The sequence below is a fragment of the Dromiciops gliroides genome, chromosome 2 (assembly GCF_019393635.1).
Source record: "Dromiciops gliroides isolate mDroGli1 chromosome 2, mDroGli1.pri, whole genome shotgun sequence".
Lineage (NCBI taxonomy): Eukaryota > Metazoa > Chordata > Mammalia > Microbiotheria > Microbiotheriidae > Dromiciops > Dromiciops gliroides.
Window position 1 is genome coordinate 408,320,117 of NC_057862.1, and position 19,423 is coordinate 408,339,539.

The 19,423-nt window shown below is 38.3% G+C and overlaps 1 protein-coding gene across 1 annotated transcript in view; it reads right to left on the reverse strand.

The window, feature by feature from the left end:
- The window catches only part of LONP2 (lon peptidase 2, peroxisomal), a 127,931-nt gene that overhangs the window by 13,182 nt on the left and 95,326 nt on the right, over positions 1 to 19,423 (reverse strand). The window contains exon 12 of the mRNA XM_043986715.1: positions 1,993 to 2,135. Within this exon, the coding sequence (XP_043842650.1) occupies positions 1,993 to 2,135 (143 nt within the window). The remainder of the gene's footprint in view (positions 1 to 1,992; positions 2,136 to 19,423) is intronic.

The following is a 19,423-nucleotide window of genomic DNA, read 5'->3' on the forward strand; positions in this document are numbered from 1 at the left end:
TGACCTCCTCTTCAAGCTTGGGGAAGATCAAAGGTTCTGTCCTGAGACCTAAGCTATTGAGCACAAAGAAAATTTGAAAAAGGTAACAAGATTTTGTGGTATACTACCAAACTATCCTCCAGATTAATGTGCGTATAAAAGGGCTGATTTGAGGGGCAGCTAGGTAGTGCAGTGGATAGAGCACTGGCCCTGGAGTCAGGAGTACCTGAGTTCAAATCCGGCCTCAGACACCTAACACTTACTAGCTGTGTGACCCTGGGCAAGTCACTTAACCCCAATTGCCTCACTTAAAAAACAAAAAACCAAACCAAACCAAAACAAAACAAAAGGGCTGATTTGCACACAGAGCAAAAACTCCATAAGCAACGTGAAACAGAATTCCTTCATTAGGCATTAAATACTTAGAGCAGTTAAACTGTGCTATTCTATCTATTCCCCATTGGTTTTTTTCTCATCACAACTCAAAGAATTCTAGCACTGCCTCCAAAAATAATACCAATAAAAAAGTTTGGAGCAAGGTTAAAGTCTATGTTCTGTGATCATGGATCAGAGCTGGAAATGATCTCCGTGGTCATCAAGTCTGATCCTTTCATCTAAACCTGTGGCCTTGTGGCCTGAGGCCACATGGAGAATAGTGGCAAAGCCTAGAATTCAAGCTCAGAGCCTGACTCCAAATCCAGTAGTCTTTACACTCTTTCACATTAGTAACATGGACTATTCTTGTGTTACCCTAATTTAATTATTCTCAGTGAACTGTTGGAATGTACTTTTGCTAGAATTAAATGGATTAAAATGGTCTTGCTGACACCACACAATCACAGTTTATCATTTTCCTCACCAAACCATTTTTTGGGCTCTATAATCTTTCAGAGCAAGAAAGCAGAGTTTCCTAAGGTAAGAAGCTCAATGCCCAGACCTCCAAGGTTTTCTCTTTGCTTACATGTTCAAATTGATAATATGTTTTCTTAAGGCCTTAAAAACCCTTAAGAAATCCTACTTTAAAGGCACTGTAAGTCCTACAATAGGCCCAAATGATTCTGATAGATTCTGCTCTCCATCACACTTACTGCCCAGGACAATAATCTTTATGAACTGAAGACTCTACACAAATACCAACCCATTTCCATAAAAGGGAGCATGAGATAAGGCTGCCCCACTCCTAGTGTTACCTAGGTCAAACAATTTCCATTGACAGTCAATCCAAATGTTCAGTAAGCATTATTACTTTCTGCCATTTGCCCTGTGATGAAATGAACCTTGATAGCATGATGAGATGATTGCTGCACTGTACTTCTGAATAAAGATGTGCAAAAAAAAAAAATAGTATTAACAACACTTTTCCCTGAAAAGTTTTTCTAGTGGCTGAGCTAAATACAAAAACAGTAAAATGTATTAAGGAAGACTACCTCAGTCACAGACAAGCACCTATTTCAAGCAACTTCCTCCTTCAAGTTCTCATCTCCTTTCCAGCCTTGCCATGGTATGGGAGTTCAGAGGGTATGAAGTGTGTGTGATGTAGGAAGGAAAGGAAGTGGGTGGAGAAACACTAGATTGGGCCAAAAGGAAATAACAACAGAAGAACAGTATCCTGAAAGATGAGATCTAGGATTGAATAGGCGGTAATCTCTGGTGCCCATTTTCAAGCAATTATCTTGTACTAGCTTTTCCCCCAATCCTAAGAAATCCTACATTTAAAGCAAATATACATCAAGAATAAAGATATGTAAAAAAAAAAAAAAAGACCTGTTACACTAGAGAAAGTTTGTTGCTTTCCTCTCAAAGTGGGATTAAATGGCAGGGAAAAAATGCAGTGCAGAAAAGGAAGACCTTGAATACCATCTTTTTTTTTTTTTTTTTTGCCACATGGAAAACAAACAGATCTTAACTATAAAATAAAACACTACCACTTCAACTCCACATCCAAATTTCAAAACGATAAGCAATGGCTGTATCAAACCATCCTCGAATAAAAAGAGAAAAAAGAACAGTCACCTCCATTTCATACATCGGTGGCCCCAGGATATCTTTCAGTGCATGGAAATCAATTAAGATAGGCATTTCGGGTGGCAGGGCCAGGTCAGCTGTGTCACTGATGGATTCAGGTTTTGGATCTTCCAGGAGGTGTTCTCTGCACCCTGATAGAATAAATGCAACAATCATAAGAGCTTCGGACAATTGAACATTTGTGGCATAGCTGAAGGGATGCTAGGCTGGAAACCAGAAGATCTGAGTGTTTCTTCTAGCTGGTAGACTTAATAGCCATGTAACTCAAGGTAAGTCACCCTATCTACCTCATATTGATGCTAAAAAAGAAAGTCTTTGTGATCCTTAAAAGTACTAAATAAACATATTATCATATAATTATTCTGCATTCTGCCTCATTTAATAACCTGTTTGAAAAGACAATTAAATTAGAAGCTTAGGGGCAGCTAGATGACACAGTGGATAGAGCACCAGCCCTGGACTCTGGAGGACCTGAGTTCAAATCCAGCCTCAGACACCTGACACTTACTCGCTATGTGACCCTGGGCAAGTCGCTTAACCCCAATTGCCTCACCAAAAAAAGAAAAAAGAAAAAAATAGAAGCTTAGCCGTTATTCTAAAATAAAACATTCTATGTGATCTTACTGATGTACTGAGGCAGAGAAATCCATTAACAATTAAAACTCCATGTGTGATTGTGTGTATGTGAACCAATTTTCAAAAGTCCTTGGAGGGAGATATAAGGTGATGAAGTTAAAGGCTAAATATTCAAAGACTTAAATGTACCATTTTTGATGGTTTAGTAAAATCCATGTCCTAAGGCTATTTGATCCCTTCCACTCTTGATTAAACTGGGGCAGGGCTTGATGAAGTCTTAACTTTACTGGTAGGCAAGTTGAATTAGGGCAGTTGCCACACTATGTGCTGTGCCTCTCTTGTGAGTGCACAGGTCAGCTGTGATGATTTACCCTTTTTTTTTTTTTTTGGCAAGGCAATAAGGGTTAAGTGACTTGCCCAGGGTCACACAGCTAGTAAGTGTCAAGTGTCTGAGGCTGTATTTGAACTCAAGTCCTCCTGAATCGAGGGTCAGTGCTTTATCCACTGCACCACCTAGCTGCCCCTGACTTACCTTTTGAAAGCCAAGGAGGAAGTCTCATGGAATCCCTTAGAATAATGGGGCATTTTCTCCCTGTCTTCTCCTGATCTAAGCCCTAGGTCGGCTAATTGCTGAGGAAAAGTACAGACTCATTTAGGTTTAAGCTATCTTAACAGGGATAATGGATGATGGATTATGAGAAAAAGATCTATCTAGTGTTTTAAAGTTTTGCAAAGTTTTATGTAGATTATCTGATTTGATTTTCACATCAAATTTTTGATTACCACAGAAATTAGCTCCATTTTACAGATGATGAGACTAAGGTTCAGGGAAATTAAGCAACTCGCTCATGGTCACATCAAATTTTAGAAGGAGAATTCAATCTGAAGGGAGAGCTAGGTGGTGTACTGGATAGAACACTGAGCTTGGAATCAGGAAGACTCATATTCAATAAGTTCAAATCCAGCCTCAGACACTTTGTAGTTTGTATGACTCTGGGCAAGTCACTTATCCATGTTTGCCTCTGCTTCTTCATCTGTAAAATGAGCTGGAGAAGGAAATGGCAAACGATTTTAGTATCTTTTGCTCTAACTGCGGTCGTGAAGAGTTGGATGTGACTGAAACAACTCAACAACAAAAATTCAAACCCAGGTTTTTTCCAAATACAAATCTAGTGCTCTACTACATCTAATGTTGCCTTTCTAAGATGTCCTATCTGGAACAGAAAAGGGTTGAGAAAGGGGAAGGGGACCAGCATTTATTAAATGCCTACTATATGCCAGGTACTTACTAAGTTCTTTACAAGTATTCTCATTTGAGCTGCAGGACAACACTGTGAGGCAGTTGCCATAATTATCCCCATTTTACAGTTGAGGAAACTGAGGAAGACAGGGTCACATATCTAATGAGTGTCTGAGGCTAGATTTAGACTCAGATATTCCTATTTCTATGGTCAGTGCTCCATCCATTGCACCACCTAACTATGGAAGGAAGGAAAGGAGAGGGAAGAAAGGAGAGAGGAAAGAAGAGTGGGAAGGAAAGAGGGAGGGAGGGAATGTTATACATTTGTGGCCAAGAAATCTAGCAGGAAGAACTGGAAGTGAAGTGGGGAGGGGACAGAGAGAGGTGGGAAGGACAGATAATGTTTACCACCATTCATTTTATTTTTTGAAGTTTTCCAAATCATTCGTCTAGTCGTTATTGTTCTGTGAAGCTATGGATTTATTGACCCTTATGGAATTGTGTACTTTATTCCCTTGTGATTTTATGACTTCCTCTTCCCCAGATAGAGTACCTTCCTTATCTTTTATTTTTCCTACTAGACTATGGGTTCCTTGAGACCAGGAACCCCATCGTCTTCATCTTTTTTTTTTTCCCCTTTTCAACTACTTAGCATAGAACTTTGAAAACAGTGTACATTTAAAGTCTTCTGGATTAACTTTATTCCCCCCCTGGGCCCCCCAATAAACACCTACTGAATTTTTTTTTCTGGGGCAGTGAGGGTTAAGTGCCTTGCCCATGGTCACACAGCTGCTAAGTGTCAAGTTTCTGAGGTGGGATTTGAACTCAGGTCTTCCTGAATCCAGGGCTGTGCTTTATCCACTGGGCTACCTAGCTGCACCCCCCCCCGCCCCTGTAAACAATATTAGAAAATTTTTTTTCGATATTACAAATTTAGATGCATTCTCAGAGTCTGTACGTAGAACATCAGAAAGCAAAGCCTGACTGAAAAATTTCTGATTTCCAAAACAAAGGTGGTCCTATCACCTTTTAGAAATGATTATTTTACTCAGTTGTTATATAATCACAGAACCAGTCAGAAGGGAATTTGGTGGCCATCTAGCCCAACCAGCAGCTGTGAAGATTCCCTTTTCCGATGGCATTTCATGGACACCTGGGACAATCTTTCTTAGTGGCAGGAAGGAGAAATGAGGGATTTTTCAAACAGATGCAGTCAGAGAAACATGTAGCAGTGCCATCAAGGCTGAGCCTTGAAATAAGGAAACTGGATGTCAGGGCATGTGTGAGTCAGGAACCTTTCAGAAAAGCAGGACTGTGAAGGGGGCTTTGCCAGAAAGTAGTATGCATCTTTCTGGGGTTTTCACACTGACTCTACTGCCCTCCTCAAGTCTGCCCAAGTCAAAGTTAACTGCAAAGTATAGGGCTGTGCCACTTGGCACTTACAGGATTTTTCCATGGTCTTTCCTAGATGGCAGGGGCCAACTTTTTCTCCAGTAAGGAAAGTGGAGATTTTCAAACAGATGCAGTTTTGAAAGTTTCCTCTGGTTCCAGTAGTATCAAGAAGTCCATGGCTTCTAACCCTACCTACTTAAGGCACTCTCCTTCCCAGAGGGGCAGGCTGGGAGGGAGCTGTCTGTCACCAGTAGGTGCATCAGTGGACAGTGGGAAGGAGGGAGGGTTTGCACACTGCGGGGCAAATTCTGCCTCTACTAGTACTCTCCCGAAGTTTACTCAAGTTGTCCGTTGTCTATCAACAACACAGTCTGTTGAGCCCTGTTCAGTTCAACTCAAGAAGCCCTCTACTCAGCACGGGATGTCCTGAAGGCACCTGCTGTTCTCTTTTGCAATTCCAGCATAGTCTTGGCCCATGATTACTAGTTGTTCTGAACCACTTGGGGGGGCAGGGGGGAGGGAGAGAAGGAGGCCCTGAAGGAGCCTTCTGAGATGAGATGAGCTTGGGAGTTCTTTTCCTGTGAAGGGTCTTGACCCAGGAAAGTTGCAGGGGTGGAGGTGGCCTGCACAAGATTTCTGCCATCATGGAGAGTCTCGGCAGGCTGCAGAGGCCTCCAGCCCCCCATGCCTGTCTAGGAAGGGCTTCTGGAGGCCCTGAGCCTGATGGACAGGTCCTGAAGCCACAGGGAAGTCAAAGCAAGGCTGGAACGGAAGCAGATGAGGAAGGAAGATGATTCACTTCATTCTTAAAGAAATATATTATTTATTCATCTAAATTTATTTGGGATTGAAATTTGAGATATATGAAGACACCCTGAGATGTTACTATGGTAGAATTATGAATTGTTATTAGGTTAGAGGGGACTTCCCTGGTTTCTAACCTGCTATGTTCTTTTTTTCTTTCCCATCAATGCTAAGTTAGACTCATGATGGAAAATATGTAGTTTAACATATGTCTTATTAAAGTTTAAGGTCCTTGCTCTACTGAGTCTCCATCCACTTAGAGTAATAGCTGACGTTTATAGTTACTTTAAGGTTTATAAAATGTTTTACATATATTTTGTTCTTGATTTCTAAGTAGTCTGCAAAGTTTGACTCTCTATATAAATATTAGCTACTATTATAAATAATCTAGACATTCTGTGTGCTCCTACTTTATGGATATCTTCCAAAGAGATGGCACAACTTATACCTATAATATCTTCCCCAATCTTTAAAAACTCAACCATCCCTCCAGGCCTAGCTGAAATTCCACCTCTTCTATTCCTTATGAAACCAAACCACACTAGTCGTGGCCCTTCTTCAACAAGTATTTCAATCAATGAGCATTTATTAAGTATTTACTATGTGCCAGACACTGTGCTAAGCACTGAGCCTTCTTGCCCTCCCATAGCTCTTCAGGCCTGTCATGCAGAACATGGCACTGACTTGTATGTTTTATTGTCTTCTAATTGTTTTTCTAATTATTATGTTCACGTACCTAGCTAACTAGACCATATGCTCATTCAGGGCAGGGACTGCAGCATATACCTTTTCAACTTATGTTGCTGTTTTCCAAAGTCCTAGTCCTGTCTCTGCCACTTAGTATCTGTGTGACCTTTGAAAAGATGAGCCTAAGTTTCCTCACTTGAAAATGAATATACTCTCCCCTCCTCTCTCTTCCCCTCCCTCTCTCTCCTTCCTTCCTTCCTTCCTCTCTCCCTTCTATCCATCCATCCATCCATCCATCTATCCAATCTAGCTAGCTCATAGGGTTGATGTAAGGATAAAACAATCTGTGAGTATGAAAGAACTTTGAAAAATATAATACAATTTAGGGATAAAATGTGCCATTTCCTTGGAAAGTATCCATGGCGGGGGGCATAGCATGTCTAGGCTATCAATAATAGTGGTTAACATCTGTAGAAAACTTTAAAGTTTGCAAACTCCTTCGGATACATTATCTCACTTGAAATTCACAGCAACTTTTCAAGGCAGGTTATACAGGTAACACCCCCATTTTACAGCTGAGGAAACCGAGGCTGAGAGGTTAAATGAATTGTTCATGCTCACAGCTTGAGTGAACCTGGGGAGAGAACTAGTGGAGGCAGGATTTGCCTCCGGTGTGCAAACCCTCCCTTCCTCCCACTGTCCACTTATGCACCTGCTGGTGACAGACAGCTCCCTCCCAGCCTGCCCCTCTGGGAAGGAGAGTGCCTGGAGTAGGTAGGGTTGTAAGCCATGGTCCCCTTGACACTAACTGGAACCAGAGGAAGCTTTCAAAGAGTGTTGAGGGAAGGATTTGAACCTGATCTCTCCTAATTCCAAGGCCTGTTGTTTTCTTATTGTTGCTCTGAACTGTGCAGGAGGAACAGGAAGGATTAGTTTTGTTTACAATCTACAAGTGGCCATGAAGGAGCTGTCAGTGGTAATGGGTGGTAAAGGAAATGGGAGAATCTTTCTGCCTACTAAGTGCTGTGGCTCCCACCATGGTCAATAACCTAGTACTGGCTAAACTCTTTATTAGACCTTTGTGCACCAGGCAAATTGCTGGGTTACATGGGAAAATGAAACTTGGGTTAATAGAGCAGGACTGAAGGAAAGTATGTGAATGTTTGTAGGGAGAAGTATCATCATTCCATTAAAATTAAATGCATAGAAAGAAAACCTGCCCCCTGTATAAGTTACTGCAAGTGAAACGGGATATTGAGGTTTCATATAATATACTTAAGGGGCTGCAAGTGTTCTGTTTCCTGGGGTCTGTGATTTGCTTCTTTGAGACCTAAATACTGTTGCCAGTCAGTATTATGCTGTCACAGGAGGAAGTAATGCAGAAAGGGGAAAGCCAATCCACAATTATGTAACAACGGTTTCAGGACATCCAATCCTTTGCTATGTGTAATGCTGAATTCGGTACTAGGCCCAAGAATTCCTTTGGGCCAAGGGTAAGGGGTTTAGGGGAGTGGGGAGGAAAGACGCTACTTAGTTAAGGTAACTAGCACTCATAATAGAAGAGCTGGCAATTTGCCTTAGGCCATAGAAGCAGCAGCTGTGTTATGAAAAATTCAATAAATTCCCAACTAATCTGCACTTCAAAACGGGATGCCATTAAAATACAAGCAAGAGATTCCATCTGTGATACAGTGCCAGTACCTCTGGAGAGAGACCATGAGCCAGACAGAAAGCACGATGTAAAACCAGAGGTGAGAACAGGGAAGTACTAGATCTTAATGGGAATGTACATTTTGAGCCCTTCAAGAAAATCCTGTTTTATAATGAATGCTCCCACTCAAGGGGAAAAAGAAATACTGCCACTGGAGAAGAACATGTCTGTGGTCACCTTACAGTCCTACACACAAAGCAGTGAATCCTAAGGCAGAAGCCACTCTACACTAAGATCACTGAAAGAGAAAAGTCATGACAGGAGAAGAGGGGCATGGAAGGACCATTCTACCACTGGAGGGTGTGTGTGTGTGTGTGTGTGTGTGTGTGTGTGTGTGTGTGTGTGTGTGTGTGTGTGAGAGAGAGAGAGAGAGAGACAGAGAAAGAAACTTTGACTTCAACTTTGTTGGTACTGTCCAGTATTGCCACTGAAAAGAATGAATGCACCCAAAATCTCAGACCTTCTCTAGACTAAAATGCCCACCCTTCCTATGGGAACCTACTAAGTTCTTCTTGAGGCTAAAAAGCAGCACAGTAGAGGCAGCTCGGTTAGTCACAGTTAAAAACAGAGGAAAATGCTGTCTCTGGTCTGAAGAAAATATGCATGGGAGCACTGCATAATTCTAGAGAACAGAAGGCTATTGATGTGGCTAGATTAGCTCTTACCCTTCCCCCATCTCCAGAGGAATGAGCAGTGTGTCAAAATGGAGAGTCTCCATAAAGCTTTCCCACAGAAAGAGGCATCAGTGGCTACCTCAGCAAAGTACTTTTAAACAGCTCAGGGCAAAGTTTAGTATTTGTTGTTAAAAACAAAACTATTTTCACAATCGTACTTTTAAAAAAAGTCTTTGGGGGGGGGTGTATGGGAGGAATGTTGAGTTCTCAGGGTCATATAGCATGAAACAGGTCAGTAAATGAAAGTTTGAATTTTGACTACCTGCAACTGACTCACTCTTTGGCCCTGAGCAAAATCACTTACCCTGTATGCATCTGGGTTTCCTCATCTGTGTACTGGGATAATTAACACTGACCTCAGAGGGTTGCTGGGAGAATTAAATAATGTTTGTATGGTGCCTTTATATGAAGAAATGAAAAGCCTTGAATTATATTATTAAATCACTTTTCAAAATTATTACCTTAGGTACTAGGATGAAATATAAACTCAAGTTACCTTTCTATTTGCTCTTCTCTCCACTTCACCTAAAGATCAGAGAGTGTTCTTTTTTTCATGATCCTCTCGACAGGTAATTCTGCACCAAACCCCATGTATTATTTACATGTTTTTTCCTTTTTTTTTTTTTTTTTTTGGTGTGTGTGGGTGTGCCTGACACATAGTAAATGCTTAATAAATGCTTGTTGACTGACTTGTCCAAAGTCACCAGAGGCAAAATTAGGGTTCAAGGCTTACTTTTGTACTGAGGGATATATTCAGGGGTTCCAAGGGTTGAGTTCTGATGACAAGATGAGAAACTTTATCAGGCCTGACAGGGACTGTGTAGTGGTCCATACTTACGGACCAACATGGGGCAAATGACTAATTAGAAAAAGGACTAGTAGCAAGAGCTATTAACAAATATAACACGAGGACTGAGGATCTTGTTCTACAAAGTATGAAGAGCAGGGAGACTAAGGCAATGGGCTACACAGATTGTGTGACAACTATAGCAAAAAAGACAAGTGACTTCTTTAAACTTGAAGTGATTTTCCTTTTAGAAGAGAAAGTAAAACAACTTGAGAAATACCTCTTTGCTCTTAATGGGGAAAGGAGTGATTTAAAAAAAAGGGGGGGTTCATTTATTGTCACTATTCCAAATATACAAAAAATTAGAAGATAACCCCAATTCAACTCCTCCATCCCCTCAATATTCACCCAACACAAATAATCCTCCTCCCAACACCTCAACCCCTGCAAATAACAAGCAGATATGAACAAACATATATCCTGGTGTTTCCATTAACAGTGCACAGCTTCCCTTAACAGAAACAGCTTAGAGAAAACTGAACAGGATTCAAATGGTATCTATGCCATCCACTCATCCCCGAGGCACTGGCTGCCCCATCACTGTTAAAAGAGTTCTCAAATTGGGAGCAGCTAGGTGGTACAGTGGATAAAGCAACGGCCTTGGATTCAGGAGTACCTGAGATCAAATCCAGCCTCAGACACTTGACACCTACTAGCTGTGTGACCCTGGAAAAGTCATTTAACCCTCAATGCCCTGCCAAAAAGAAAATAGCCCTTATACAAAGGGGGTCTGTTTTGGGCTGCTACTTCAGAGATCTTCCTCTGCCTTCTTCTTTTTGGATTTTTCCTCTTGCATCACAGGAGGATTTGTAGTTTTTTGTTTTTTTGGCAGGGCAATGAGGGTTAAGTGACTTGCCCAGGGTCACATAGCTAGTAAGTGTTAAGTGTCCAATTGTAGCTTCTTTTTGCAGGTAATTAAGAATGTCACTAACTTCATGGCTACCTACATATTTCTGTGGATTCTGCTTATTATTGGCTGGATAGAAGTAGATGGTAGAGAAGCCTCTGACTTCATATGAAGGCACATCACTGGCTATAGCATCCATCTTTGCTATGACAATAGCAAATAGGTTTTTGCTGAGCTTTTCTCCTAATTCTTTATACTTGTGATCCAGGTTTTTACAATTCCATCAATATCTTTAACAGTATTCACAATTTCATAAAAGTTCTCAGCTACCACTAACTTGACAGGCCCTTCATTCTTCTCTGGGATAGGCTGGGACTTTATGTATCTCCCCCCAGATGCCATCAAAGTAAATCTTCAGGAATCGCCCAAGGGTCTTCTTATCATGGGAGAACTCCTCTTGCACAACACATTTCTCTCCTTTCATAAGTTTGATAGCAACAACAGGCACCTCTCCAAAGGCTCTTTCCAAGCCAAAGTCAGAAAGTTCATGGCTAAACGTTTAGCAACAGTGAAGCTGAGCTTCTGTTCAGCTTCTAGGAATTTCTGAGCCACTATCATTACTCTGTTTTCTCCAGTAGTTGTGAACAAACTCCTCTGTGCTCATGAGAGGAAATGAGGCAGGTCCTGCCTCCTTCTTCACCATATCTAAATATTTTCATGTTGGGATGGCCACTAACTCTGTATTTATTACAGGTATTTGAGTTGCTGCAGCTTCATATTCTGGGGCAAGCCTCTTTGACATTCACACCAGGGTAAGAAGAACTCCACCAGCATGAAGTTGTCATCCATGAGCTCCAGCACATTGGAGGTGGCATCAGTAGTGAGGAGTAGCGCCAGACCTGGTAGCAGAGCAGGTGGCAGCACATGGCCATGGTTGTGAGCAGAGTAAAGGCAGAAAAGGAGTGGGGGAGAGGGAAATGGGTAGCTTGAGTGATGCCAGGAGTAATTTTTTAAAATGTGAAATAAGCTTCAAACAAATGTGAAAAAGCCTTTAAAACAAAAAGGAAAAAGGAACTGAATGAAGAATTGGAGAGGAATTTTACTCAGTGTCAGGACACTGGAAAAGAAAAGAATGTGACAGAGAAGAGAAAGGGAAGAACCACTGAATGTCTGAATTAAGTGACAGAAATGAGTTCTTCCCAAAGACGAGGAGGAAACCAGACCTTAGGAGAGGTGTTGCTTGATCTTCAAGGAACGATAATGTGGATCCACAGGTACCATCCTATAAGGGATGATCTAGGAAGGATGATAGAATGAAGAGATCAGCAGTGGAAGTGCTGAGGGGATACAGATGAGAAAGGCAGATTTGGGAACTTAACAGCTAAATAAGAGGATCTTATCTGAGAACAATGGAGAGGTGGAATCAAGATGGTGGAAGTAGACTTTGGCAACTTCTTTTCAACTTGCCTAGAACCTCTTCCACACTGACATAAAAAATATGCCAAAATGAATCCTGAGCAGGCAAGTCAAGACAAAGTCACAGTGAGTCATTTTTTCCAGCCCAGGGCAGATTAAGAGGAATGAAAGAGAGGTCTGCAGACACTGAGGTGGAGGCCAGGAACACAGCACTGTAGAAATGGAACTGGCTGTAAGACAGTGGTAGAACTCGGAGACATTAAAGTTACCAAAAACCTGGTCAGAAAGCTATCTCAGGGGATCTCTGTACTAGCACTAGGCACAGGATCAGGCATCATCTAGAAGCTCTGCCACCCATTTGCCAGTTCTGGGTTAGTTTCAGGGCAGGAAGGAGCTGATGCAATTGTGAGGGAGAAGGGGTCTTACCTGGGTAAGGACCAGAGTATAGACCAGGTGGGCAGTGATTAGATTACTCTCTGGATCATACCACTTTGGAAGCACCAAAAACTTATAGGCCCCCAGACCTGGCTGTGAAAGTAGCAGAAGGATGTAAAAGATAGAAGCTTAAGCTGAGTATTCTTCTATATCCCCCACACCTCCCACCCAATAGGCTGGGAAAATGAACAAACAACAATAACAAAAATAATCTGAACAGAAAAGGCTACTTTGGTGACAGGGAAGCTCAAGACACAAACTCAGAAGACAACTACTTGAAAATATCTACAAGCAAAGCCTCAAAGAAAATACATACAGGACACAAACCCAACAAGAATTCCTAGAAGTGTTAAAGAAAGAGATTTTTAAAAGGGGGGGGAAGGTTTAAAAATTCTAATAAGGGCAATAGAGGAAAACTTGGGAAAAGAAATGAGAGATTTGCAAGAAAATTAAAAAGAGAGTTAGCCTGAAGAAAGAGGCACAAAAAATTGAAACAAATAACATTTTAAAAAACAGATTTGACCAAATGGTTAAAAAAAAAGTTTTAAAAAAGAGATAAAAAAATTAGTGAATAAAATAAACTTATATATTAGAATTGGTCAAATGAAAGCTAATGATTCCATGAAACATTAGGAAACAATAAAACAAGGTCCAAAGACTGAAAAAAATAAAAGAAAATGTGAAAAATCTCATCAGAAAAACAACTGTCTTAGGAAATAGATTGAGGAGAAATAATTTAAAAATTACTGGATTACTAGAAAGCTATGAACAAAAGAAGTGTCTAGAGATTGTATTTCAAGAAATTACAAAGGAAAACTGCCCAGATAGCTTAGAATCAGAGGGCAAAACAGACATTTAAAGAAATTACCAGTCATCTCCTGAAAGAGAACTCAAAATAAAAATTTCCAGGAATATTATAGTCAAAATCTGGAGTTTCCAGGTAGAGGAGAAGATACTGAAAGCATCCAGAAATAAATAATTCAAATACTATGAAATCAGAGTCAGGATCACACAGGATTTAGCAGTAACCACTCTGAAAGAGCAGAGGTCTTACAATATGGTATTCCAGAAAGCAAAGGAGCTAGGATTACAACTAAGAATAACCTACCTAAAAAAGTGAATATAATGCTAAAGGAAGAAATAGACATTTAAGGAAATAAAGGTTTTTCAAGCATTTCTGATAAAAAGACCAGATAAAAAGAGCTGATTAGAAAATTTGACATTCAAACACAAGACCCAAGAGAAGCATAAAAAAGTAAATTTGAGTAAGAAATCATAAAGGACTAAAAATAAGTTAAACTGTACTTTTCTATATGGGAAGTTATGTATGTAGTCCCTAAGAATGTTATCATTGCTAGGGCAGCAAGAGGTAGTCTACTTAGAGGGAGGGCATGGCTATGAGTCTATTATGTTGGAATGGTCTCAAAAAATGAATGGAAGGGTGAGAAAAAGGGATGTAGTAGAAGGGGAAGGGTGGGGGGAAGAATGGGGAAAATTTTCTCACCTTAATGAGGCACATGAAGAAGAATTTATACAATTAAGAGGACAATAGGAAAAGGGAACAGGCAATTCTTGAACCTCACTTTCATCTGAACTGGTTCAAGGAGGGAAGAATATACCTACGTAACACAGTTCAGTGCAGACATTTTTCTTATCCAATAGGGAAATAGAAGAAAAGGAGACTAAGAGAAAAGGGGGGCGGAGAAGAGGAAGGGTAGATAAAATGGTCAAAAGCAAAACAGATTCTTGAGGAAGAAACAGTGTGAAAAAGGATAAATATAAGAAGAGTTTGGGGCAAAATACGCAGTTGCAATCAAAATTGTGAATGGGATGAATTCACTCATAATATGGAAGAGATAGCAGAATGGATTAAAACCCAGAATCAACACTATGTTGTTTACATGAAAGATACTTGAAAAAGAAAAATACACATAGCTAAAATAAGAAACTGGAGAAGAATTCATTATATTTCAGCTGATGTAAAAAAAAAAGGGAGGTATGATAGCAATCATCCCAGACAAAGAAAAATAAAAAATCAATGTAATTAAAATGATAATGGAAGCTACATTTTGCTAAAAGGTACTAGAGAAAATGAAGTAATATCAATATTAAACATATATGCACCAAATAGCAAAGCATCAAAATTCTTGAAGGAAAAGTTAAATGAGTTACAGGAGGAAATAGAAAATAAAACTATAATAACTGACATCTTTCAGACCTAAATAAAACCTAACCATAAAATAAACAAGAAGGATGTTATGGAAATGAACAGACTTTTATAAAAGTTAGGTATGACAGAATGCTGAATAGGAATAGAAAACACTAGAAAATATTGAATAGGAATAGAAAAAGTGCTTGGCGCCTTTGCAAATATTTATCATATAAAGGCATAAAACCTCACAAACATGCACAAGAGCAGAAATATTAAATTCATCATTTTCTGATTTTAATGTAATAAATTTACATTTAATAAGGACATTTGAAGTATAGATTAAAATTAGTTAAAAACTAATTTTTTAAACTTCCATTTAAAGAAAGAATGGATCAAAGAACAAATCATAGAAACAATCAATAACTTCTTTAAGGATAATGACCACAATGAGAAAACATACCAAAATTTGTTGGATGCAGCCAAAGCAGTTGTTAGGGGAAAATTTATATCTCTAAATGCTTACAAAAGAGAAAGCAGATCAATGTATGTGTATTCAACTAAAAAAACTACAAATTTAAAACCCTCAATTAAATACCAACATAGAAATTCTGAAAAAAAGAGATTAATAAAATTGAAAGTAAAAAAAAAAACACTGAACAAAAAAAACCCTGACCTTTTTTAAAAAAAAAACAAAAACAAAAACAAAACAATAAAACAGATTAAACCATTGGCCAATTTGACTTGGGGGGGGGGGGGAGAAAACCAAATTACCAGTATAAAAAATGAAAAGGAATCAGTGAAGATGAAAATGAAAGCCAATTGTTAGGAATTATTTTGTTCAACTTTATGCCAGTAAAACTAACAATCTGAATGAAATGAATGACTATTTACAAAAATATAAATTCTCCAGATTTTGGAAGAGTAAATAAAATACTTAAATAACCCTATCTTGGGGGGAAAAAAGAAACTGAACAGTCCACAAATGAGCTCAATAAGGAAAAAAAAACCCAGGACCACATGGATTTACAAGCGAATTCTGCCAAATATTTAACAATACCAATACTATATAAACTATTTGAAAAAATAGGTAAAGGAGTCCTATCAAATTCCTTCTATGACACAAAATGTTTTTGATACCTAAACCAGGGTGAGTCATCAAAACAGTGAAAGAAAACTACATACCAATTTCCCTAAAATGAATGCAAAAACTTTAAGTAAAATACTAGTAAGGAAATTACAATAATATGTCACAAAAATCAGACCCTTACAAACAGGCTTGATTTATACTAGGAATTCAAAACTGATTCTGGTAAGCACAATTGATAATATTAATAACAAAAACAAAAACAACAAAAATCATAGGATTATTTCAATAAATTCAGAAAAAATCTTCTGACAAAATACAACACTTATTGTTATTAAAAACATAAGGTGGCACAGGAATAAGTGGAACTTTTTCTTTATATAATGATAATATATAAATATTTACAATGAACCACAGAGCATTATGTATAATAAGGATAAACTAGAAGCCTTTATTACTATTTCTATTCAATACTGTATTTGACATGCTAAGCTATAGCAAAAAGACAAGAAAAATAAATTGGAGGAAGAAACATATGCAAAGAGGAAATAAAATTTCCACTTTTTGCAGATATGGTAAGCTTAGAGAACTGTAGAATCAATTAAAAAATTAAGTGAAACAACGAACAACTTCAGCAAATATTGCAGGATATAAAATAAACCCAAACAAATCATCAGCATTTCTAAATATTACTGACAAAAGCCAGCAGGAAGAGATAGAAAGAGAAATTCCATTTTAAAATAACTAGACTAAAATACTTGGGAGTCTCTGTGCCAAGGCACACCTATGAACACAATTACAAAACACTCTCCAAACAACACAGATCTAAATAGTTGGATAAAAAGCAGTTGCTCATTGGTGGGCTGAGTCGATGTAATGAAAAAAATGACAATCCCACCTATTTATTCAGTGCCATACCAATCAAACTACCAATGAATTATTTGATAGTCATGAAAATTATAATAAAATTTATCTGGAGGAATTAAAGGTCAAGAATATTAAGGGAATCCATGAAAAAAAAATGTCAAGGAAGGATGGCTAGAAGTACCAGATCTCAAAATATACTGCAAAGCAGTAATCATCAAATAGTTTGGTACTGGACAAGAAACAGTGTTTGATCAATGGAATAGATTAGATAGAACAGATTAGGTACACATTTTCAGAAGCAAATGAGCACAGTAACCTAGTGTTGGATAAATCCCCAAATCTGCTATTGGGGCAAGAAGTATTTTGACAAAAACTTTTGGGAAAACGGCTGGCAGATATTAGTTACAGACCACCATCTCACACCAAATATCAAGGTAAGCTCAGAATAGGTACATGATTTAGACATAGAGAATGATATCATAAGGGAATCGTAGGAACATGGAAGAAATTACCTATCGGCCCTGTGAAGGGGAAGAGTCCATAATTAAACAAGAGACAGAGGTTTATTGGAAGGATAATTTAGATTAAAAAGAACTAAAAAGTGTTTGCATTAAAAAACACAAGAAATGTTAGCTTTGGCAATAAGAAAAAAAGGAATTAAAGGAATTAGAATAGACAGGGAGGAACAAAACTATCACTCTTTGCAGATGATATGATGATATACTTAGAGAACCCTAGAGAATCAACTAAAAAACTACTTGAAACAATTAACAACTTTAGCAAAGTTGCAGGATATAAAATAAATCCACATAAATCATTAGCATTTCTATACATGACCAACAAAGCTCAGCAGCAAGAGATAGAAAGAAAAATTCCATTTAAAATAACTGTAGATAATATAAAATATAATATAAAAATATAATTATAATACAATATATTAATATAAAAATATAAAAGACAAACACAGGAACTCTATGAACACAATTACAAAACACTTTTCACACAAATAAAATCTGATCTAAATAACTGGAAAAATATCAGTTGCTCCTGGATAGGCTGAGCTAATATAATAAAAATGACAATTCTACCTAAATTAATTTACTTATTCAGTGCCATACCAATCAAACTACCTATAAATTATTTTTTAGAGCTAGAAAAATAATAAAAAAATTTATCTGGAAGAACAAAAGGTCAAGAATATCAAGAGAACTAATGACAAAAAATGCACAGAAAGGTGGGTTAGCCCTACCAAATCTGAAGCTAGACTATAAAGCTGCAGTCATCAAAACTATTTGGTACTGGCTAAGAAATAGAGTGGTAGATCAATGGAATACGTCAGGCACAGGAGACACAATAGTAAATAACTATAATAATCTACTGTTTGTTGTTGTTGTTGTTGTTTTTAGTGAGGCAATTGGGGTTAAGTGACTTGCCCAGGGTCACACAGCTAGTAAGTGTTAAGTGTCTGAGGCCAGATTTGAACTCAGGTACTCCTGACTCCAGGGCCGGTGCTCTATCCATTGCGCTACCTAGCTACTGTTTGATAAATCCAAAGACTCTAGCTTCTGGGATTAAAAACTCACTATATGACAAAAGCTGCTGGGAAAACTGGAAGATAGTATGGCAGAAACTAGGCATAGACCAACATCTTACATCATATACCAAAATAAGGTCAAAATGGGTACATGATTTAGACATAAAGGGTAAATTAGGTAAATTAGGAGAGTAAGGAATAGTTTACCTCTCAGATCTATGGAGAGAAGAATTTATGACCAAGTAAGAGAGAGGGAATATTATGAAATGCAAAATGGATGATTTTGATTACATTAAATTAAAAAGGTTTTGTACAAACAGAAGCAATGCAGCCAAAATTCAAAGGGAGGCAGAAAGCTGGGAAACAGTTTTTATAGCCAGTGTTTCTGATGAAGACCTCATTTCTAAAATATATGGGGAATTAAATCAAATTTATAAGAATGCAAATCATTCCCCAATTGAGAAATGGTCAAAGGATATAAACAGGCAGTTTTCAGATGAAGAAATCAAAGCTATCTACTGCCATATGAAAAAACACTCTAAATCACTATTGATTAGAGAAGTACAAATTAAAACAACTCTGAGGTACGACCTCACACTTATCAGATTAGCTAATATGACAAAAAAGGAAAATAATAAATGTTGTGGAAGCTGTGGAAAAATTGGAACACTAATGCATTACTGGTAGAGTTGTGAACTGATCCAACCATTTTGGAGAGCAATTTGGAACTCTGCTAAAGGGCTATGGAACTGTGCATACCCTTTGATCCAGCAATAGCACTACTAGGTCTGTATCCCAAAGAGATCATAAAAAAGGGTAAAGAACGCACATTTACAAAAATATTTCTAGCTGCTCTTTTTGTGGTGGCAAAGAACTGGAAATCGAGGGGATCAATTTGGGTATGGCTAAACAAGTTTTGGTATATGAATGTAATGGAATATTATTTTGCTATAAGAAACAATAAGATAGCAGATTTCAGAAAAGCCTGGAAAGACTTACATGAACTGATGCTGAGTGAAATGAGCAGAACCAGGAGAACATTGTACACAGTATCAACAACACTGTGTGATGATCAATTGTGACAGATAACTCTTCTCAGCAATACAATGATCTAGGATAATTCCAAAGGACTCATGATGGAAAATGCTCTCCA